This window comes from Archocentrus centrarchus, unplaced genomic scaffold (assembly GCF_007364275.1).
Source record: "Archocentrus centrarchus isolate MPI-CPG fArcCen1 unplaced genomic scaffold, fArcCen1 scaffold_29_ctg1, whole genome shotgun sequence".
NCBI classification, from domain to species: domain Eukaryota; kingdom Metazoa; phylum Chordata; class Actinopteri; order Cichliformes; family Cichlidae; genus Archocentrus; species Archocentrus centrarchus.
Window position 1 is genome coordinate 48540 of NW_022060258.1, and position 25241 is coordinate 73780.

General features: G+C 40.3%; 1 protein-coding gene across 1 annotated transcript in view; it reads left to right on the forward strand.

The window, feature by feature from the left end:
• Positions 1–25241, forward strand: part of LOC115776226 (dihydropyridine-sensitive L-type skeletal muscle calcium channel subunit alpha-1-like) — a 252673-nt gene that overhangs the window by 15860 nt on the left and 211572 nt on the right. Inside the window, 3 exon segments of the mRNA XM_030723834.1 lie at positions 19030–19054; positions 24296–24437; positions 24612–24764. Of these exon segments, the coding sequence (XP_030579694.1) occupies positions 19030–19054; positions 24296–24437; positions 24612–24764 (320 nt within the window).

The following is a 25241-nucleotide window of genomic DNA, read 5'->3' on the forward strand; positions in this document are numbered from 1 at the left end:
CCTTCCCTGTTTGCCTCTAGATCACGGGGGGTTTGGTTGGGGTTTCTTGCCCTCATTGGTGAGTACATTCCATGACAGAGGTACATACACATACTATTGCAAGCAACAGCAGGATTGTGTGTATGTGTGCATGTGTACAGATATGTGGATGTGTCTATGTAGGTATGCATGTACAGTGGCTTGCAAAAGTATTCATACCCCTTGAACTTTTCCATATTTTGTCACATTACAACCACAAACATAAATATATTTCACTGGAATTTAATGTGAAAGACCAACACAAAGTGGTATGCAATTGTTAAGTGGAAAGAAAATTGTACATGATTCAAAACATTTTTTACAAATAAAAAACTGAAAAGTGCAGTGTGTAAAAATATTCAGCCCCCCTGAGTCAATACTTTGTGGAACCACCTTTTGCTGCAATTACAGTGCCAAGTCTTTTAGGGTGTGTCTCCACCAGCTTTGCACATCTAGTGACTGAAATTTTTGCCCATTCTTCTTTGCAAAACAGCTAAAGCTCAGTCAGATTAGATGGAGAGCATTTGTGAACAGCAGTTTTCAGATCTTGCCACAAATTCTCAATTGGGTTTAGGTCTGGACTTTGACTGGGCCATTCTAACACATGAATATGTGAAATATATTTATGTTTGTAGTTTGTAATGTGACAAAATATGGAAAAGTTTCAAGGGGTCAAGTCAAGTCAAGTTTATTTATAAAGCACATTTAAAACAACGACGTTGACCAAAGTGCTGTACAAGATCTGTAACCCCAAGGACTATACTAAATAAAAATAAAAATATATAAATAAATAAATAAAATAATAAAATAAAAATAAATAAATAAAAACATTAAGAACAATAAATAACATAAGAAAATTAAAAATTAAAACGTTTTAAAACAAGTACCATAAAATACCATAAAACAATCATCTAAAAGGAGGTAGCACTGCAGCCAAATGCCAAGGAAAAGAAATGTGTTTTTAATAGAGATTTAAATGTGTGGGTATGAATACTTTTGCAAGCCACTGTAAAGTAAATTTCCCAAAAACTGATTGTAGCTTCTACAGTGTTTCTCACTCAAAATGACTTGATATCATTCATGAGAGATATGTTTGGTGCATGTTTCACAGATTATAGGTTAACAAGTCCTTTACAGTGGTTTAAATACAGGCAATCATTTTTTGGCACATACCGAAAAACGCTTTATGGTAAATGGACTAGTTCTTATACACCGCTTTTCTACTCAGATATGAGCACTCAAAGCGCTTACACAACACGTTCACATTTACCCCCATGCACACACATTCATACAAGCACTTCCATGATTAATTAATTAATTAAGCTAAGTGCTTTAATCGTCTAACATTCACTCACATTCATACTCCGACGGAACGGTCGGAGAGCAACTTGGGGTTAAGTATCTTGCCAAGGATACATTGGCACGCAGCCTGCAGTAGCCAGGAATTGAACCACTGACCTTCCAATCAGTAGGTGACCCTGCTCTACCTACTGAGCTACAGCCACCCCACAGATGACAGATGATCACTTTTGGCACACACTGGCAGCATCCTCTGCTGCCTCAAACATGAAAATGACAACCATGGAACGAAGACGGGTCAACCATGTTTAAGGGCAGCATGTCCTCTACTTCATACTGTCCGACAAACTTCTTCATCTCTCCCCCACTTACTGGTTTGCACCGAATCTAGGCTTTTCTTGTTTAGGTGCTGGGGGGGCCTCCTTCATTAGCCACAGCTCTGCTTTGCCATGCTGCGACTCCAATGTTTGGATAAGTAACTTTAATCTGATTACAGCACTGCAAATAGTAACCAAAAAAATAGTAACCAAAAAATGTAGTCAGATTAGACACAGATTAGACACAGAGGCACTAATCATAACAGCACAGGAACAAGCTCTAAGCACAAGATTGGTTAAGGCTGGAGTCTACCAAACAAGGCAAGACCCCAGGTGGCAGGCTGTGCAGAAATGCTCTTAAGAAAATCCAGCATATAACAGCGTGCAAGATGCTAGCAGGCAGGGCATACACGGAACACCATAATCAAGTGGCTGGCATAGTATACAGAAAAATCTGTGCGGAGTATGACCTGGAAGTCCGAGGTCAAAATGGGATATGCCCCCAAGGGTGGTTGAGAATGATGAAGGTAAGAGCCTGTGGGACTTCCAGATACAGACGGACAAACTGGTGATGGCTAACCAAAGGTGTAGGAATTAGTTTACTATTGGGGGGGACACATATCAGTAACCTGACAGGTTCCGTATATACTCAGGGCAAAGCATAAAAATGCTATTTGATCTTTTACTTTCTTCTTTTTCAAATGTTTCAAGGAAAAATAGTGTTTTGTACACCTACATTATTGCAATGTATAATTTACGTATGTATATGTTTTATAATGGTAAGACGTGGGCAAACCACCAAACAAAATGTATTGAGTCTTTATCAAGCTTAATGACCATGTCATTCCAGGGCTGTATGCTTACTTTATCAGGTGGTCGCACTGGTACTAGCAAGCTAAATATTTCAGTAGCACAAAAATAATTTAGTAGTACACACAAGTGCAAAGTTTGATATGTTTTATTGGTTGAAAACATTTAATATTGGTCAAAAATGCATTTATGTAGTTTGACTGGCAATAGAACCTGGTTCTTTAATAAACACCGTTCTGACATGAAAGAACCCTCACAAATATATGTAATGAACAAATAATTCACTTTTTAATATCAACCTTAAGTAAAAATGTCTATTAAATATGCATACAGTTTGAAACTCTGTTTGTTTGGCCAACAAAATCTAATAAATAAAAATAAATATCAATTCAAAATAAAAATACCAACAGAAATAAATAAAAGTGATATCTCTCACATTTAATAGACAAGCTGTGTGCCCTCACTGACAACACAGTGTGCTGTTGCACTTTACAGCCTGCATTTAATAATTGGACAAAACAGGTGTCAGAGCACTCAAAGGGTTAAAAAACATTGGCCTAGGCCCTTTCCGCCTCTCATTTGCAGCCACAAATTGCATGCAAATTGCCTTTATGTCCAGTAAGTCATGTTTATCCTATATATACGATAAGATAAGATAAGATAAGATAAGATAAAAGTTTAATGATCCACGACGGGGAAATTTGCGCATTACAGCAGCTCAGTACAGAGAAAAATGTAAAGGATGAGTAAAACCAAATGAACTAAAAATAGAATAGAATAAAATAAAATAGAAAAAAAACACTATACACATATACATAAGCACTATATACATAAAATTTATATATATCAATGTCAATACACACATGTACATATACACACACATCAAAACACTATATACAGATATCAAAACATTATATACATTTGTAGCCGGTAAGGTACACAGCATACACGGTATGCATTATATGGGTGAGGTGTAATAAATAAAATGTATCTGGACTGTATGGATAAAGTGATGGCAGAGGAGGTAAAGTGTCCAAGTGACTCAAGACATTATGATGCGTTATACAGTCTAACTGCTGTTGGGATCATTGACCTGCAAAAGCGCTCCTTCCCGCAGCGAGGGTGTTTTGGTCTCTGACTGAAGGAGCTGCTCAGCTCACCCACGGTCTCATGCAGAGGGTGATGGGGGTTGTCCATGATGGATGTCAGCTTAGCTAACATCCTCCTCCCACCCATCACCATCACAGGCTCAGAGGACATCCCAGCACAGAGCTAGACCTCCGCACCAGTTTGTCGATCCTGCTCCTGTCCCTTTCAGTGCATCCACCCCCCCAGCAGGCCACTGCATAGAAAAGGGCAGATGCTACCACTGTGTCATAAAAGGTCTTTAACAGAGTCCTGCAGACACCGAAGGACCTCAGTCTCCCTCAGTAGGTGTAGTCGACACAAGTTGTAACCAACATATTTTTATTTCTACAGTGAAACATTCAAACAAGACTAATCTCACAAGAAATCATTCTAATTTATAAATTTGAATTATCTAGTTGGAAATATATTTTTGGAAGTTTTCAGCTTTTGTCACTTTTTCCAATAAGGCTGTGAGCTTCTGTCTGTGAGCTTCTGTCTGTGAGCCTTTGTCATGGAGTTTTTTTGTGAACCCTGAACTTTAGTGGACTGAGGGAGATAAACAAAGGCTATATCTTGATTTTGGTGACACCACAAGCATTATTTTCATTGAAAAGCATACTCAGTTTTCAGTCTAATTCCCTGTAACAAAAAGTCTGTCACACCATCATCCTCTCCTGTGCAGTGGCTTCCCAGCTAGCATGAACATTCAGACAACATCCCATGAACGCTGCTATAAACGTTCAGTGAATGTTCACATGCATTAATGACATTTAAAGCCTACCAAGGCAGATGGAATACGAAAATGTATAAACTTTTATTTTGCTATACATGGATGTACATAAGAGATATCAGCAAAACCTTCATGAGAAAAATTTAAATGTAAAAAGGTAATAAAAAAAAAAATAAGGAAAATTTTAATGCAACAGTCACCTTCTCAGTTGTCCTGCTTAAACAGACAGTGGATGTGTGAACAACACATCTTCCAGCTCATAGGGGGTCATTTTGACTGTTGGGTTTTCTCTGTATTATTGTAGGGTCTTTACCCACAATACAAAGCGCCTTGAGGCAACTGTTTGTTGTGATTTGCTGCTATATAAATAAAATTGAATTCACTTGAAATGAAATTAATTTAATTTCCGTGTGGCAACTTCCTGGCCTGTGATTGGACAATACAGATCACGGCAGGATCACGCTGAAGGTCTGTAGGACCAATCAGTGCCTTCCTTCTCTTCCGTTCAAACTGAATGGCGGTTTTTGTCTACGCTGCTTTCCCGGTACGACAATGGAGGACGTCGTCTATATTTCAACACCCCAGAAGCTCCCGGTGAAAGCGGGCCTCTCTACCGGCCAGCCTCAACAGCCCCGCTGCAGACGAGAAGACGCTGCTGGCTGCAGTGAGTGGGTTATCGACTCAGTTACTCAAGTTTGTTCGAGTGCAACTGAAAGACAACATGGCGTCTATTGTGTAGAGACTCCATGCTCTAAACAAAGCCTCACCTACAGAAGGACTCGAGGAAAAGACGGCAGCACGATCCAAAACTGCGGTAAGACTTGGTCGTTTTTAAAACAAAAATACTAAGAGTGGAGGAATGGTCACAGTAAGCTGACAGACGTATTGTGATTTGGTTTCTTATTTTTTTATCTTACAGGAAGCAGTTCGTGGCCTGCACAACTCTGAATCCAATAATGATCCTCTGCAGAGGTAAGAATCAGAAACAAAGCAGCAGTATTCAATGTGTGGAGGAGAGAAGAACTTAAAATGTTTTTACTCTTATTTATTTCACGTTTTTTTCCACAGACTGTTCGCCTCGCAACGCGAGTGGGTTTCTAATGGGCTCGACACACGGGGAGCGACAAACGACAGCGACGAATGGGTCGCATCGCCACTGGGGTGAAACCGAACACACGGGACGCGATAGCGACGGCAGCTTTGCGAATCGCGCTCTTACGTCACTCGTCTCCAAGAAATGTGATTGGTTATGAAACTGGAGGGATTTAGACATTTTCAAAGCAGTCCGTGTCAGACACGGGAATAAAGATGAGGAGTCTGAAGATTTTATTGGAACTGACAGAAATCTTGCTGTTAAGTCTCCTCTACAAAAGAAAAAGACAACCTCGCGTTCATCCTATATTAGCACAAAAGTCCCTCTATCCGTCTGTTTAACGTTAGTCTTGCACCAACACGTTCTCATATGGCTGCCTTTTATGTTTAACTCGATAATCACTGCGTGAAGTGTCATATAATATAGGAAAGTCAAACACAGCTAAAACGATGCTTTCCTTCCTGCTGAAAGTGGTTGCAGACTGCAGTGTGTAGCATACTCTTCGCTCATTGGTCAGTCAATGAAACTCTTGCTGATTGGTTTAGTGCCACGCGACAGCGACAAAAGTAGAACATTTTCCAACTTTGTTGTGTCGCGTCGCCTGGTCGCGTGTGCACGTCTACGTGTACGAGCTCGAAATTTCACATGCACGAACGTCGCCGGTCGCTTAGCTGGAGGAGGGCAAGCGATTGTCGCCTCATCGCACAAGCTCCATAGGAAATGAATGGAGAGCGAGCGACGTCGCTCCCCGTGTGTCGAGCCCCTAATGCGTGGACAGTGATATAATTGTGTGTAAGTATCTTTTTTTGCCTGAATATTGTTTATGTATGCACTGTGTGTACACTGTGTTTATTTACAATGTACAAAAATGTTTTTCAGCTTCTTGAAAAACCTACAGACAGTTCGCCGCAGCTTCCGCTACAGTCAGCCTCACGGTCCGGAAAAGGCGGCAGCCATTAAAAACTCTGCCCGGTGTCGTGCAAGAAGGAAGCCGGTAAGACGTATTGGATTGTTTTGTTGGTCTGCTGTTTTTGTGTAGTTAGCTTGGAAATGCAGTTTTTTTTTGGAAAATATTACTTATTGTTTTTTTTATCTTTATATAAAATCTGGCTTCTTCTGAACAACCCAAAATGTCTATAAAAAGCAGTGGCGGCCGTGCATTTCACACCTAGGCCTTCAGTAGTGATCCGCCTGAATCACTCCACCCTCAATAACTATTTTATGGCAAAAAAAAAAAAAAAAGAAAAAAAAAAGAAGAATGGCAATAAAAACATCTTTTTATGCAGAAATGCAGTAGAAAGAGCTGTTGCATCGCAGATTGAGAGCTCATGTAGCCAGAATAAAAGCATTTACCAAAGAAACAAACCCAAGGTGCACAAGTCTGCTTTTACTGCCACTACAGCTGCGACACATATAAAAATGCATTGATAACAACCTCATAAAATTATTATTAAGGAAACATTTTAGTCATCGTGACCCCGAAATGAAAGTTCCTGCTTGCCCCCCCCAAAAAGCCAATCTAACAGTCTCTTTAAGATTTCCCTATTCTTCACCTTTACGTCGTGGAGCTCCGCTTCCCTGCGCACTTGCTCGCTCAGCTGATCCGCTCTGGTGTCCCCGAATGTTTTGCTTGTAAGTGTCCGGCAGTGCTTTGGTGTCTCGTTGCTGCCTTGGTTAGGCAAGTCAAATTTACAAACCCAGTGTGGCTCCAAACACCATGTCGATCAGTGGCAAACAACAAGCACTCCCAGCAATACAATTTGCAGTGTTCCTCGGGGCCTGTGAGCCAGTGGTACCGCTCGTAATTAGTGGACTGAAAGTGGTGGACACATCCTTTTCCCGGTTGTGACAGGCTTGCTAGCTTCGGAGTTGCCCGACCTTTCTTAATGATGTCCAGCTTTTCTTGAAAAGTCCGTCTTGGCTTTGACAATAAATCTGCAACCAAATCCATTTCTTCTCCTCCTTCAGCCATTGTGGGTTGACAAAACAGCTATTAAATCAACACAACCATTTTTTTGCTTGTGCAGCTGGCTACAGATGCAGTTTGCTAGCTCTGGCTAGTACACTGACTATCCAATCAAAGTGTATGAATATGCTGACGTTACCGTCAGGGCCTCGGTGTTGCCAACTCATAATCTGATTGGTTGATCAAACTGTTTGATCGACACTTATTTTTGACCATTTGACCATGCAGAGCTCTGCATTTGACCATGCAGAGCTCTGCATGGTCAAATGCCTGAATACATTAGTGAGCTCTTACACCCATACATAACGCACAGACTGCTGAGGTCTTCTGACCAAAATCTGTTGGTGGTTCCTCGCTCTAGGCTAAAAACTAAGGGAGACTGTGCTTTCGAGGTTGCAGCTCCTAAATTGTGGAATGCACTACCATCACACCTGAGATCTGTGGACTCTATTGAATCATTTAAAGAACAGCTCAAGACTCATTTGTACAGGCTTGCTTTTAACTAGTGGTTTGTGTGTGTTTTATTGTGTATTATTGTTTTCTTTTAAATGCTGTAAAGCACTTTGTGATTTTATCTAGAAAAGTGCTATATAAATAAAATTTTACTTTACTTTACTTATTTTTGTGCTACGGGGCCCGCAGAACTGATTATGAAGGCCTCCAGGCAGATTTCTTTGACCCTGGGAACAAATGATGGCTGAAATGTGATTGGTTAAATGCTTTAATATGAAAATACACGTCTGGAAACAGCGCGACCACAGGAAAAGCTGTGAAAGGAACCGTACAAACCATTTGGAATAATTTAACAAGTATTGATGGACAGGATATAATTAACATCAGTCTGTGATTCAGATATTTTTTAGGCCAGCAGAGAAGGCCTTGCAGGCCCTGACGGCCCACCACTGCACTGCATCACCTTTTTAATAAAAAGATGATGCAGTGAAGGTGAAAATAATTAACATTGAATGTTTATAGTTTCAGCAGCTGTAACATTTTGGGACCTAAAAGATAACAAGTGTATAATCAGTTTAAAGGTGCCTCAAGGGTTAATGACCAAAATCACTGAAGTACTTTTATCAGTGTTAAATTTTTTCAAAGTACTTGTTCATTTGTCTTTTATTCACAGGATGCAGGAGTTGGTACTTTGTCACATAACCATTGTTTCTGATGACAAAGATGGGCTGATTATTATTTTTTTTTTTTTGCATTCAGGGTCTTATCTGCTATGTGTACATTCAAAGTCAAGAGACTCAAACTTTCAGTGTAGTTTCCTGATTTTTCACAATATTTCATATAGTTTCATAATGACTTAATGTGTGCTCTGTGTCAACAGCTGCTGGAGGCGAGGACGAGTGACCTGGCAGTGAAGGAGGTTGCCTTCTGGGACGGTGTCACCACTGACCTCATGTTGGATGAGGAGGATGGCGTCTCAGAGGGCGTGTCGGGCTGGATTAAGACCCCCAAGCTTCCCCAGCCAGGAGCTCAGTGACCTCTGAGCCAAATTGCAAGACAGACTAGAAGCTCACCCTAAATACAAAGCTGTGCACCATAAGTGTTTGTATGCTGGACCATGCTCTGAGAGAAAGCCATCACCACATGGCCCAGAAGTAGCAAAGCATTATATGTCATAATGTTTTTGTTTTCTTTATATATATATATAGATTATAGATTATATATATAGATTATTATTATATATATATATATATATATATAGATTATTGGGGGTGGCTGTAGCTCAGTAGGTAGAGCAGGTCACCTACTGATCGGAAGGTCAGTGGTTCAATTCCTGGCTACTGCGGGCTGCATGCCAATGTATCCTTGGGCAAGATACTTAACCCCAAGTTGCTCTCCGACCGTTCCGTCGGAGTATGAATGCGTGTGAATGTTAGATAATTAAAGCACTTAGCTTAATTAATTAATCATGGAAGTGCTTGTATGAATGGGTGTGCATGGGTAAATGTAAAAACGTGTTGTATAAGTGCTTTGAGTGCTCATATCTGAGTAGAAAAGTGCTATATAAGAACTAGTCCATTTACCATTATATGATTGTGTGTGTGTGTGTGTGTGTGTGTGTATGTGCATATTGCTTTATAAATAAAACAAAAAAAAAATATTCAAACTTGTGCCTCACAATTTGTTTCTCTTAATTGAATTCCTTTTAGTTGAGGTTATTAGCATGGCACGAATACAACATAACATACAAGGTATATCACAGAAATAATAATTAAAAATATTTTTTATTACTGGGTTATTATTTATTAGGGAGGGGCTTACCCAGGCCTGTCTTTATAAAGGCCAATGGGGGGACAGATCTACCAACAATCACATGTGAATACTGAATTGTGATGTCATTTTTATCATCCAATGACTGAGAAGCCACGTGGGTCTCCTGCCGCTGCTTCGGCTTGCAGCGCTGCTATTCATATGTAAAGTGGAGTCGTTAACCCCTCGCGCCTGCCGGCTCCCCCCGTACCTCTACCCCCCGTTGATTCTAGTGGTACGTAAACGACCATAACCATCTCAGGCGAACGAATATGCGCATCCCCGTATGCTGACGAAAGCTGCCGTTTACTAGCGGCGCCCTCGTCAGTATACGGGGACGGATATGCCTCTTTTCGTGCAGTGAGTGGCTCACAGGTTCTCCAGATGAAGTGGTGAAAAGTCCCAAAAGAGTATATGGAAGGCCACTACTCTAATGAAACTTTGCAGGTCCATGGTGGGTTTGATATCTGATATAACTAAGAGTCTGAAAGAAAAATTTAAAACACAAGAAAAACACACAAGTAAGGGAAGTAAACTGGGAGCTGCAGTAACAGGCTGCCTACCGTTGCGCCATCTTGGAAAAAAAAAAAAAAATGAAAGTAAACTGACAAGTCAACAAACCATATATTCATGGCAAAATTCCTGACAGACCATTTTACCTCATTCAAAAGAGTTTCTGACTCCTGCCGCTGTCTCCTGCCTCCTGACCACAGCCGTTTAGAGAGAGGTGAGGGGAGCGCAGTGACATGATGCTATGTTGTGCCTTCAAAATAAAAGCACGCAAGTTAACCCTTTAACACCAACTGTGTTCCCTATGACATGACATACTTCAAAAGTGCCGCCATTCGCAGACTTCCGGCAACAAATACCGTAATACCCCTATATGGCTGTGACGTGCAATCTCTGGGCTTTCAGTAACCGTTTGCATTTTTTCGATAGGACAAACGGTTGTGGAGTTAAGGTAATACGCCAGCTGATCAACGCTCCTTTGATCAGCCGACTCCAAGCTGATACGCCACATCTCAATCAGCTGTTCGCTGCTATTGAGGGCAAGTAACGGGCACTTCAGCAGCGATCGCCCGACGTTAAAGGGCTACAGATTTCAAAATGAAGTATTTTTTTTCCTCCACGGTGTAATTTTTGGGTGGGAGAAATGTGCCTGTCTCCAATACTAGGGGGGACACATCCCCCTGGTTCCTACGCCTATGCGGCAACCGGACCAACCGGACATAGTAGTGGTGGACAAATTGTGGGAAAAAGCTGTCGTGATAGACGTTGCAATACCAAGATGTGCCAACATCACAAAGGAACATGAGATGCTTGTGAAATACCGAGGGCTGAGAGAAGAGCTGGAGAGGATGTTGAAAGTGAATGTAACAGTCGTCCCCATGGTAATAGGAATACTCGAGGCAGTGACCTCCAAACTGGGAGAGTGGCTCCAGCAGATTCCAGGAACGAAATCTGAGATCTCTGTTCAGAAGATCTCAGTCCTAGAAACTGTGATACTGTGGAAGACCTTCAAGCTCCCAGGCTCCTGGTAGAGGACCCAAGCTTAGAGGGCACAGACTGTCCACAGGGCGAGTGGGGATTTTTTATTAATTTTTTATAAACTTAGATCTCAAATAGCAAAATGCCTTTACTTATTATTTCTCAAAACACTTAAACTTAAAATACAGAAAATTAAATACGAACTGTAATATCCTTTAAAGTGGGCATATCATGTAAAGTCCATTTTTTTGGCACTTAAATTCATTTTCTTGCGTACTTTGAGTGTCTAGGAGTGCAGAAAATTACATTTATTCTCTCTCGGTGTTATATAGATATCTTTATATTCTTTTGGGTCATATTTTTCAGTCTGTTCAGTTTTCTCTATTCCCTGTTACATTTTCTTTCCTTCTAATTGACAGTATTTGCTGTGGAACTGCTAATCATGGACTTCCGGCTGACCAATTTCGTGAATATGCCATTTTTTTTTCTCACAGTGATTTTGTAGTCCAAGTTCAGTTATGCCGACAATAGACAATTCAAAATGTTTAGTGTTTAAGTGTATTAACCCACATGATTACTTACATTGCCCCCTGGAACCAGAGCCTCTTTGAAGTGCCTGTTTCTCTGCCAGTAGATAATCATATCGCTGCTATCAAACTACAAAAATGGGCGAATGGGGTGGAGTGGAACACGCTGTGACCTGGAGGGGGAGTGAAATGTCTAATTCACATTTAAAAAGACCACACCAAATGAGTTGCTCTAAGATGTGACTCAGAACATGGGTAAAGGAGGGATAAGTGGATCTACAATAACCAGGAATTCAGACCAAAGCATTGCAGTTCTACAAACCGGATTCCAAAAAAGTTGGGACACTAAACAAATTGTGAATAAAAACTGAATGCAATGATGTGGAGGTGCCAACATCTAATATTTTATTCAGAATATAACACAAATCACAGATCAAAAGTTTAAACTGAGAGAATGTATCATTTTAAGGGAAAAATATGTTGTTTCAAAATTACATGGCATCAACAAATCCCCCAAAAATTGGGACAAGGACATTTTTACCACTGTGTGGCATCCCCCCTTCTTCTTACAACACTCAACAGACGTCTGGGGACAGAGGAGACCAGTTTCAGTTCAGAAATAGGAATGCTCTCCCATTCATGTCTAATACAGGCCTCTAACTGTTCAATCGTCTTGGGCCTTCTTTGTCGCACCTTACTTTTTATGATGCGCCAAATGTTCTCTATAGGTGAAAGATCTGGACTGCAGGCTTGGCCATTTCAGTACCCAGATCCTTCTCCTACATAGCCATGATGTGATTGCTGCAGAATGTGGTCTGGCATTATCTTGTTGAAAAATGCAGGGTCTTCCCTGAAAGAGATGACGTCTAGATGGGAGCATATGTTGTTCTAGAACCTGAACATAGTTCTCTGCATTAATGGTGCCTTTCCGGACATGCAAGCTGCCCATGCCACAAGCACTCATGCAACCCCCATACCATCAGTGATGCAGGCTTCTGAACGGAGCGTTGATAACAACTTGGGTTATCCTTGTCCTCTCTGGTCCGGATGACATGGCGTCCCAGTGTTCCATAAAGAACTTCAAGTCGTGACTCATCTGACCACAGAACAGTCTTCCTTTTTGCCACATTCCATTTTAAAAGACCCCTGGCCCAGTGCAAACATCTGAGCTTGTGGAGCTTGCTTAGAAATGGCTTCCTCTTTGCACTGTAGAGTTTCAGCTGGCAACGGCGGATGGCACGGTGGATTGTGTTCACTGACAATGCTTTCTTGAAGTATTCCTGAGCCCATTCTGTTATTTCCTTGACAGTGGCATTCCTGTTTGAGGTGCAGTGACGTTTAAGGGCCCGGACATCACGAGCATCCAGTAGAGTTTTACAGCCTTGACCCTTACACACAGCGATTATTCCAGATTCTCTGAATCTTTTGATGATGTTATGCATGGTTGATGATGATAACTTGAAAGTCTTTGCTATTTTACTCTGGGTACACTCTGGGTAACACTGCACTATCTTTCTGCGCAACAATGGTGGAATTGGTGATCCTCTTACCATCTTGGCTTCAGAGAGACACTGACACTCTGAGAAGCTCTTTTTATACCCAATCATGTTGTCAGTTGACCTAATTAGTGTTCATTGGTCTTCCAGCTGTTCGTTATATGCTCAATTTCCTTTTTCCAGCCACTTATTGCTACTTGTCCCAACTTTTTTGGGATTTGTTGACGCCATGTACTTTTGAAACAACATATTTTTCCCTTAAAATGATACATTCTCTCAGTTTAAACTTTTGATCTGTGATTTGTGTTCTATTCTGAATAAAATATTAGATGTTGGCACCTCCACATGATTGCATTCAGTTTTTATTCACAATTTGTTTAGTGTCCCAACTTTTTTGGAATCCGGTTTGTACTTTATATCAACCACAAGTGAATGATTTACATAATAAAAGGGAGGATTCAGAAGCATATGTCCCCTTTAAATTCCCACCAGATTAAACAGTTAACATATTCCACAGCAGTTATCAATTGCACTGAATTTTATATATGTAGTACAGGTGAGAGACAAATTAAAGGAAAAACTGGGACCTTTGATTCCTATGTGAGAGATCTAAAGAGGCTGGATTTACAAGTCTCTTTATTTCAGAAGGTCTTATATATCTGGGCAAGAGTTTCTTAGAATAGTGTTGATCAGAATTGGACTAGCTGATCACTTGTTGCTGTTGTTGTTGTTGCAGTTGCTTCAGACATCTGACAACAACAGCATGTAAATTTACAATATGCTAGCTAATGTTGGCCTCCAGTGTCCTAAAAATCATACTTTCCCATGGTAAACAGTTTGATTAAATACTCTCATGGTATCACAATTTATTCCCTAAGTGTTGAAGTTACATAATGACAGAGCCACTTCAAAAAAGTTTCACTAATACTGGCAGCAGCTGTTACCTACAGAAAACAATTCACATTCAGTATCACTGTCATTGGACAGAAGTGAGCCTCACTGCCTCATCGACTTATATCAGACCCTTTTCACAAAGTTTTAGAGCCTTCTCAAGAGTAAAACAAACATGGATGCTTCTCAACTGGCATATTGACAGCTGAGGCAGACACTCAGATGTAGACAACAGCAGACACACACTACAGAGGAAAGCTAGAATTTTGGAGAGGACTTTGGTGTAAAAATGTAAAAAGCAAAGCATTTATTTGATACACATCTGGTCTTTATTCCTGATCAATTGCTTAGTGTGTATTATTTTAATATGTTAAAATAGACACCAGCCTGACAGAGTTGCCATTGAGTGCCAGCTGCAATATCAAAGATGGAAGGAGCTACGGTCACTGTTAAAGTTTATGGATACAGCCTGCTATTCTGCATTAGGGATGCGAATCGAGAACCAGTTCTTGTACAGAACCAGTTCCCAGTGATTCAATTCTTTGGAATCATTACTCTGCTTGCTTAACGATTCCGCTTATTGATTCCATTGATGTGAGGACGCATTTACTGTACGTGATAACATTACACACAGGTCTTATTTGGCGTGAACACAGACGCATCAAGATAAAAAGCATTACAAAATTATATTCGCAGTCTTTCACAAACAGCAGCAGCAGTTGTATGTGCAGTCTGTGCACACACAGCAAGCGCAAAAAGGCAGAGCCGTTACCGAGACGTGAGCTCAGATGGAGTGAAAGGAAACCTTCTCATTTCTAGCATTCGTTTGGATGTCTCACTATGGGAATGCGCCTCTCTGCGTATTCCTCAGAAGCATTTATCTCATTCTGCCAATCCTGATTGGCTGGTGATCACGATGACCATGTCAGGTAGAGCCAGCCAACCTCAACTAGATTCATCAATCATCTGTAAGCGCCAACATGAAGAAAAGAGAACTTTGTAGCTGCTCTATCCACCGCTGTTTTTTCACACAGCATAAAACTGCAGTATGGAAGTTAAATACGAAAAATTGCATATTTGTTAATACGAAAAAAGTATTTCTAATCAGATCACTTGATTAATAAATGGAATAATTGATAGTTGCAACCTTATTTTGCTGTACTGGTTTCACTATACTGTATGAATAATCTCCTTCTCCTGTAAAATTTAGCTGATGAGGACTGCCAAGAGTATGGCTGGCTCAGAGGCTGGTTGTCGCACACCTTGCAGTTGTATTTTATGTTAAAATGTTAAAATATTAATAGCATTAATTTTAAAAGAGGAATTCTTGTTTTTTTATACCAGTTTTAATTTTGTTCTACTTTACATTAAGAACAGTTAATGCAAACCAACCCATTTGTGGTATATTTTGTTCACTAACCAAATGAGAATCGAGAAGAGAATCAGGAAGAATCGAACTATGATAATGGAATCGGAATCGCTAAATTCTTATCAATTCCCATCCCTATTCTGCATATTCCAGCAGCAGTTTTGACAACTTTCTTAATGTGTGTATTAAAATGTCTTTATACACAGACAGTACTAGAAACATGCTGGCTGGCTATTTTGAGTTAAATATAAAAGTGGGATTATATTAAAAGTAACTCTGCTATGACTGTCAGAGACCCATGATCTATCAGTGAAGGCTGATATTAGATCAGATTATAAGTATTTACACTGGGTAACATTAAAACTGAGTTTACTTTTTTTCTGAAAATCTTACAAAATGTTTAGTAAAGCAGAATTAATTAAATCCCATATTAAAAAGTGAGCTTGGTACAGCCGATCAATGTAAAGTTTACCAAACAACCGCTGCAAATGTAAAGCGTCATACACAATACATCAAAAACAGATTTGTTTTTAAAAATTAATCTTACGCATTTGTAATTAAAGTCATTCAGACATCAGTTTTAGGCAAATAAGCTCAAAATCTTTTCTTGCAACTCAGATGAACAAAACTAAGGAAAACAGTTAGTTTGGCTAGAATTCAGGTTTTAAAATTATTTTACAAAAACAAGTGTTTCCAATACACAGATTTTAAGATTTAGGTATACGTATGAAGAGCTGCACTCCTCTAATTGACTCAACTGCCTCCCAAGAGACAATCTAATCCTGCAGTTTGACAGACTCCAATGTCACCCTTTTGAAGTTATAAAAACTTATTAGTTTATTTAGGAAATTAAGGATTTTTAAGAAAGCTTGTTTTGCTATCATAATTTTACATGGCAATTATTAATGGCTCGCCAGTAAACACTCCCACCACGTATACTACTAATCCCACTATGCACTGCAACAGCTGCCGCACAAGTTAAGACCTGTGCACTTGCCTGTTTTCCTGCATGCCAATGACACACTGATCAGTGGTCAGTGGATTAAAAACATCAGCACTTTTTACAGTGACATTTAAGCTAGCCTGACCCCCAAAAATGGCCAAACAAAAAGTGGGCTTGGAAAATAGGGATTTTCAAAGTAGGTGGGAGGCAAAAGATCTGTTTACTGCCATCGAAGGTAAACCTGTGAGTCTCTTTCCCCCCTGCAATGTGTGGAGGAAAGAGTGGATTGGTTGGATGACGCGGGGGAAAATGCAAAGGGAGACGCGCACAAGTGAGCTGATCATCTGCATCACACAACAGGAAACGCTGCTCATCAAAGTCCTGAAGACAGAACGTGTCATAAGCACTGTAAGACAGACAGTGAACATATAAGAGGCAAAGGTTTAAATTCACCAGCTGTTTTGAACTTTTTCAGAGGAAATACCTTCTGAATTTAGTGACGTGCCTTATCACACAGGGGTAAATGGACTAGTTCTTATATAGCGCTTTTCTACTCAGTATGAGCACTCAAAGCACTTATACAACCTGTTTGCATTCACCCATGCACTCCCATTCATACAAGCACTTCCATTTTTACGAAGCTAAGTGCTTTTAATTACCTAACATTCACACGCATTCATACTCCGACAGAACAGTCGGAGAGCAACTTGGGGTTAAGTATCTTGCCCAAGGATACATTGGCATGTAGCCCGGAGTAGCCAGGATTTGAACTGCTGATCTTCCGATCAGTAGGTGACCTGCTCTACCTACTGAGCTACAGCCACCCCAGGGGTGCGATGAGCTACTGAAGAAAGTCGTCAGTTCATGGAATGTAAGAAAGAAACTGAATAAGATAGAAAACTAACAGCTGATATCACATCACAGTAATTACCTGAAAATTTTCAAATTTTTATCAGCTTGAAATATTCTTATTATCCTTGATGTTATTTTTGAAGAAAATTTGAAGTTTATCTTTTATTTAATGTGTTGAGGAAAAAACTGAATTATGGTTATTAAAATTCATGTTACTAATTAAAATATTTTCAGTTTTAGACTGCTCAATAAATGTTAAGCCTGTTTGGTCCACAACTTAGACTGTGTTTTCAATTTTGAACTGTTCTGTGATTGAGGTTGACACCCCTACTTTAGGATGTCATCAGTGGCGTCCTGGTAAACATGACTCACTGCATCTGTAATCCCACAATCAGGAAAAAAAAAAATTAAATGAGCCTACACTGAAGAAAGTTTATAGTAAAATCAGTTTATAGTGTTACAGTAGTGTCACCAGCAGCCATTAATCATAAAGTGTGTCTGGTACATAAAAGTAGGTAGAAAATGCTAGCATGAATCCTTCCACCTGTAAGAGTTTATTCGACTACATTGCTCTGTTGGCAAAACACTCTGACAGTGGATTAATGCATTATATAAAACACAGTGTTCATTGACAGACCAACATAGTCGACTAAATTCTTCTTCACTACAATAAAAAAAATTATACATCTGGCAAAAACCAGATATTTTCTAAACAATAAATGTGAATCCACTGTTTATTTATATGCAACTATGTCAACAGCTTGTGGATTGGCTGGGACCTGCCTCAATAAGTATCAGCCGGCACACACAATATACTGTCACAATACCTGCGATAAAAGGAGGCTTTGATTTCACATGGAGAGTAACTGCAGAGCCGCTTTGTTGAGCGCCGAATAGTGTCAGCTTGACTTGGCTGACACGTACAGTCTCAGGATGCTGGATTTGGAGTGAAACCCTCTATGCAAGGTAAGGAGCTTCCTTGTCTTGACATCAGCAGGTTCTATTTCCTCCTATGGCCAGCTTATTATCCCAGCAGGGTATCTGACAACTAGCAGGGTATAGATGTTGATGCCACCGATCTTGTTCTTCCCATTCAGCTGACTCCTTAGGACTTACCTTACTCTTTGCAGGTACTTGGAGGTTGCAGCTTTCCTAGCAGCCTCTTCATGGTTCCCATTTGCCTGTGGGATTCCAAGGTATTTGTAGCTGTCTTCAACATCTGCAATGTTGCTTTCTGGTAGTGCAATCCCCTCAGTTCTGACTACTTTTCATCTCTTAATTACCATCTGACTATACTTCTCCAGTTCGAATGACATTCTGATGTCATTGCTGTAGATCCTGGTGGTGTGGATCAGTGAATCAATATGCATCCACATGGATGACGTCGCATACAGCTTGATGTCATCCATGTGGCTGATGTTCGCTCCATTCTGTAGTTGGTATCTGTATCCAGATTTGTTGGTGATCTGGCTAAGGGGATTCAGGCCTATGCAGAACAGCAGTGGGGATAGAGCATCTCCTTGTTAAATCCCGCACTTGATGTTGACTTGTGCGATGGGCTTGAATTTGGCCTCTAATGTTGTTCTCCATACCCACTGAGTTCAAGGCTCTTAGGGTCCTGTTGATCTTGTACAATTCTAGGCATTCCAAGATCCATGTGTGCAGCATTGAGTCATAGGTTTTCTTCTAATCAAGCCAGGCGGTGCACAGGTTTGTCAGTCAGGTCTTGCAGTTTCGAGTGACTGCTCTATCTACTAGTAGCTGGTGTTTTGCTCCCCTGGGCTCTCTGCCTATCCCTTTCTGTGCCTCGCTCATATATTGTGCCACATGCACAATAGAGGAGTTTCCATGTTGTACTGAGGCAGGTTATGGGCTGGTAGTTGGATGGGACTGGTCCCTTCTGGGGGTCCTTGAGGATCAGGACTGTCTAGCCTTCAGTCAGCTATTCTGGGTGTATCTTAGCCTCTAGCAGCTGGTTCTTTTGTGCTGCCAGATGCTCATGGAGTGCGGTTAGTTTCTTTAGCCAAGAGGTGTGTATTATGTCAAGGCCCTGGTGCTGTCCAGCTCTTTATATGTGAGATCCTTTCTTGGATGTCTGCCACTGTGATGGTTACTGGATCCTGTTCAGGGAGGTTGCTGTGGTCTGTGATCCACTTAGCCACTGGGCATTGGTGTTGTGTGATGCATCCTTCTCCCATATGCCCTTCCAGTATTGTTCCATCTCCAGGTGGGGGTGCTGTTCTCATATTGTTCCCCTGCCACTGAGAGTATACTGTGGCTGGTTTGGTGGAGAACATCCAGTTTATTTTGCTGGCTTCTATTCCACTTCTTCAGGCGGTTAGCCAAAGCTGTGAGTCTTTGCTTAGCAGTCTCTAAGGCCTCAGGTATGGACAGCCTATTGTCCTTCATTACGCCTTTCTGCAACTCTGAGACCTGGCTAACTTCCCTCCATGCTGCCTTGATCTTTGCCTCTAGTCATCATTTCCATGGAGGGTACAGCTCCTTATTGATGTTCATCGCCAAGCATCTCAAGGATCACTGCTGCCGTGTTATACATTAACTGATTGGTTTCAGTGATAGCCGAGGTAGGGATTGTCCATAGTGCTTCATTCACATCTTCTAGTAGATCTTCAGAGAGTACTTCATGTAGTCTTGGTAGTTGGTGTCGAGGGGTCCAGTTCTCCTTCTTAGCCATGATCTTATCTTTCGGTCCGCTGCTCTGGTATTCAGCATACTTGTTGTTATTATTATTGGGGCTTGGTACCCAATGTCGGAGTGTGGGCATGATGAAAATACTCCAGCCACTTGACATGACCGTGAACCGGAGCTTTAAGGCAGTCTTGCGTAACCTGTGGAAGCAGTGGATGATGGATGGAGAGCACAGCTTCACGGCAACTGGAAGAATGTGCCACCCAACTTTCCTGGAAGTCATTGGATGGATCACCAAAGTATGGGCTTCAGTGACAACCGAAACCATCCTGTCGGGATTCAGAAAGGCCAGAATAATTGGAAATGCAAGGGACAACAAGTGTGACGAAAGCGACACAGAAGAGGAAGCTGCGCTTCGTCTATCTATGGAGTGTGCGGAGTTGTTTAGGAGTGACACCGAGGATGAAGAATTCAGTGGATTGATGGTTTGGTAAACTTGTTAGCATGTTTTTTATGCTATGGTTATCTGAATAACTGTTAACATACCAGACCGTACTCAGCTTGTGTGCGTCATGTAGCTGAATGTATTACATTAGCATAACTTAGGTGTAACCCTATTCAGCCTGTTCTTTAATCCATTATTATTTTAAATTGCCTTTCAAGATGGAATGTCTGTTCTGCTCTCGGATTCTATCAAATACCCCCCCCCCCCCCCAAAAAAAATTTTTTTTTAAATAACTAAAAATAAAATTAAAAAATGCGACATATAATCCAGTGTGACTTATATATGTTTTTTCCTCTTTATTATGCATTTTACTGTGATACTGTGGCTCCTCTGTAAAGGAAAGCTTCAAATCAGAAGTGCCTGACTCCGTGGTATAATTCACAAACGCACAGCTTAAAGCAGATAACCCAAAAGCTGGAGAGGGAATGGCGTCTCACTAAATTAGAAGATGCTCATTTAGCCTGGAAAAAGAGTTTGTTGCTCTATAAAAAGCCCTCCGTAAAGCTAGGACATCTTACTATTCATCATTAATTGAAGAAAATAAGAACAACCCCAGGTTTCTTTTCAGCACTGTAGCCAGGCTGACAAAGAGTCAGAGCTCTGTAGGGCCAAGTATTCCTTTCACTTTAACTAGTAGTGACTTCATGGATTTCTTTACAAATAAAATTTTAGACATTAGAGAAAAAATTATTCATAACCATCTCAAAGATTATTCTTCATGTTCGGCTGCTTTCAGCACTGCTGGTATTTGTTTAGACTCTTTTGCTCCAGTTGATCTTTCTGAGTTAACTTCAATAGTTACTTCCTCCAAACCAGCAACATGTTTATTAGATCCCATTCCTACTAGACTGTTCAAAGAAGTCTTTCCAATTATTGATGCTTCAATCTTAAAAATGATCAATCAGTCTTTATTAATTGGCTATGTACCACAGACCTTCAAGGTGGCTGTAATTAAACCTTTACTTAAAAAGCCATCACTTGACCCAGCTGTCATAGCTAATTATAGGCCAATCTCCAACCTTCCTTTTCTCTCCAAGATTCTTGAAAGAGTAGTTGTAAAACAGCTAACTGATCATCTGCAGAGGAACGGTTTATTTGAAGAGTTTCAGTCAGGTTTCAGAATTCATCACAGTACAGAAACAGCATTAGTGAAGGTTACAAATGATCTTCTTACAGCCTCTGACAGTGGACTCATCTCTGTACTTGTCCTGTTGGACCTCAGTGCAGCTTTTGATACTGTTGACCATAACATTTTATTACAGAGATTAGAGCTTGCTATAGGTATTAAAGGTACTGCACTGCAGTGGTTTGAATCATATTTATCTCATAGACTCCAATTTGTTCATGTAAATGGGGAGTCTTCTTCACACACTAAGGTTAATTATGGAGTTCCACAGGGTTCTGTGCTAGGACCAATTTTATTTACATTATACATGCTTCCCTTAGGCAGTATTATTAGAAAGCACTGCATCAATTTTCATTGTTATGCAGATGATACTCAGCTTTACCTATCAATGAAGCCAGATGACACACATCAATTAGTTAAACTGCAGGAATTTCTTAAAGATATAAAGGCCTGGAAGACCTCTAATTTCCTGCTTCTAAATTCAGATAAAACTGAAATTCTTGTTCTCAGCCCCACAAATCTTAGAAACATGGTGTCTAACCAGATACTTACTCTGGATGGCATTACTTTGGCCTCCATTAACATTGTGAGAAATCTTCGAGTCATTTTTGACCAGGATATGTCCTTCAATGCACGTATTAAACAAATATGTAGGACCGCTTTTTTGCATTTGCGCAATATTTCTAAAATTAGAAACATCCTTTCTCAGAGTGATGCTGAAAAGCTAATTCATGCATTTATTACTTCTAGGGTGGACTATTGTAATTCATTATTATCAGGCTGTCCTAAAAGCTCCCTGAAAAGCCTTCAGCTGATCCAAAATGCTGCAGCTAGAGTACTGACAGGGACTAGAAAGAGAGAGCATATTTCTCCCATATTGGCTTCTCTTCATTGGCTCCCTGTTAAATCTAAAATAGAATTTAAAATTCTTCTCCTCACATACAAAGTCTTGAATAATCAGGCACCATCTTATCTCAAAGACCTCATAGTACCATATCACCCCAATAGAGCACTTCGCTCTCAGACTGCTGGCTTACTTGTGGTTCCTAGGATACTTAAGAGTAGAATGGGAGGCAGAGCCTTCAGCTTTCAGGCGCCTCTTCTGTGGAACCAGCTTCCTGCTTGGATTCGGGAGACAGACACCCTCTCTATTTTTAAGATTAGGCTTAAAACTTTCCTTTATGATAAAGCTTATAGTTTGGGCTGGATCAGGTGACCCTGAACCATCCCTTAGTTATGCTGCTATAGGCCTAGTTTTCTGGGGGGTTCACATAATGCACTGTTTCTTCTCATTCACCTTATTTACTTTGTTTATACTCCACTCTGCATTTAATCATTAATTGATATTAATCTCTGGCTCTCTTTCACAGCATGTCTTTCTCTCCCCTCAGCCCAACCGGTCGCGGCAGATGACTGCCTCTCCCTGAGCCTGGTTCTGCTGGAGGTTTCTTCCTGTTAAAAGGGAGTTTTTCCTTTCCACTGTCGCCAAGTGCTTGCTCATAGGGGGTCGGTTTGACTGTTGGGTTTTCTCTGTATTATTGTAGGGTCTTTACCCACAATACAAAGCGCCTTGAGGCGACAGTTTGTTGTGATTTGGCGCTATATAAATAAAATTGAATTGAATTGAATTCTTTGGCTGGTGCAACTTATACTCTGGAGCGACTTATACTCCAAAAAATATGGTATATATCTATATCTATCTATCTATCTATCTATCTATCTATCTATCTATCTATCTATCTATCTATCTATCTATATATCTATCTATCTATCTATCTATCTATCTATCTATATATATATATATATATAGCTTAGCAAACTCGAAGGCCATTTTTATATGCACATACTTACCTCTTTATTTTATTTTTTATAATGCATATTTTTTATACAATTTATTTTTTGCATATTCTTATGAGTGTTATTATATATTTTTAGAAAATTGTACCATTCTATATAATGACAAATAAAGGCATTCTATTCTATTCTATTCTATTGAGAACTGAAGAAGTCTTTGGTTGAGAGGTGAAATATCTTCAATAAACTTAAAGAGGTCCAATCACCTTTTTTAAAAAACTCCAGAGTCCCTCACACAATGGCTGGAGAAGTGTGTCAACCAAGACAGCTCCATAACATCTAAAAGATTGAGTAATTCAAGATTCTATTTCTCAATGGAAGGTGCGTCTCTGGTTTTGAGGAGATCCTCAAGCTATTCCACTGCCAGTCCTGCATTTGGATCCAACTCTGCCTGCTACACAGCTATTCCATGACAGAGTGGGGAGCATAGCATATGGCCAAATGGAAAACTGGACTTTTCCATGCTCAAGCTATCAGCTAAGACACCTACAAGACAGAGCACTCTGAGCATTCATAAGTACAAACAATACTCATGACTTGTTCCATGACCCAAAGGTGCAGGGAACAAGTCTCTCATCCATGGAGGGAAACCCCAATGTGCAGACTCAAAGGCAGAGGGATATTCTCATGAAGGTCATATCCACAGGGGAGTAGAGTCCAACCCCTCTCCCAGATCTAGAAGTTAAGCTGTGCATTGATGTCACCTTGACTATATGTAATTACTCTTAACTTTATGCACTAGCTCAGGCGCTGTCTCCTTCAGAGAGGTAATGTTCCATGTCACTATAGCCAGTTTTGACAGTCACCCAATCCACATTGCACCAAACCCCTTGAGGCCATCCTGTGGGTGGTGGGCAGCTGTCAATAAAAATGTCATGAAAGATGCTCACTCTTTAAATTTAGTGCCATTTTGGCAAATGTCTCATTATTTGTTCATAGGAAATCTCATTTGCCCTATCTGTGTTTCTTTAGATTGTTACTGTGGCTGTGGATGCCATTAACCACTTCAGTGGTGTAGAAGCTACAGTTGGAGAAAAAGGGGGTGGCTTTGACATGAAAGCTCTGCGGGCATTCCGAGTCCTCCGACCTCTCAGACTGGTCTCTGGAGTCCCCAGTAAGAAATGGTTTATGTTGTAGAATTTCATCATGCTGTAACAGCTCCACCAAATATATATGTTTTTAACCTGGTTATATTACTTTTACATATAATTGCTCAATATATTAGAAGTTAAAATTTTTAGGAAAATTAATTTGATTATTCCTAAATGCATCCTGTTTTTCACTTCAGGCCTACAAGTGGTAATGAACTCAGTCCTGAAGTCCATGTTGCCTCTGTTTCATATTACCCTGCTGGTTTTCTTCATGGTCACCATTTACTCCATTATGGGACTGGAGCTCTTCAAATGCAAAATGCACAAGACCTGCTTCTACACAGGCACAAGTACGGTATGCAGCACAATAGGGTGAAAGTTAAATAGCAGTAATACTAGGAATATGTTACCATGTTAGTCAGATTGGTGGTTGGTGTTATGGTCAATAATGACCCAATAGACTGTCTCATATTAGCAAAATATTAGGCTCTGTTTTCTTGCAGCAGGGCACAGATAAAAATACAATCAGAATCTCCAGCTGCAAACACAAAATAGTAAACATGGAACAGATGTTCATGACATTAGTAGGAGGAATGCAGAACATTCAGACAAAAGACCAGTGATATCTGTTTACTAGCATTCTAGTGCTGTTGTTGCACCTGCACAAAAATGGAGCTCAGTGTCTTTGATGTAACAGTATTTTAACTGAATCTTTAAAGATATAAAATAGTTCTTTTGTGTAATATTACCATATTCATCACTTTTTTGCCATTGGCTAATTTGTTACTAAAATGGTATGCCCATTTTTATTGTATTTTACTTTAATC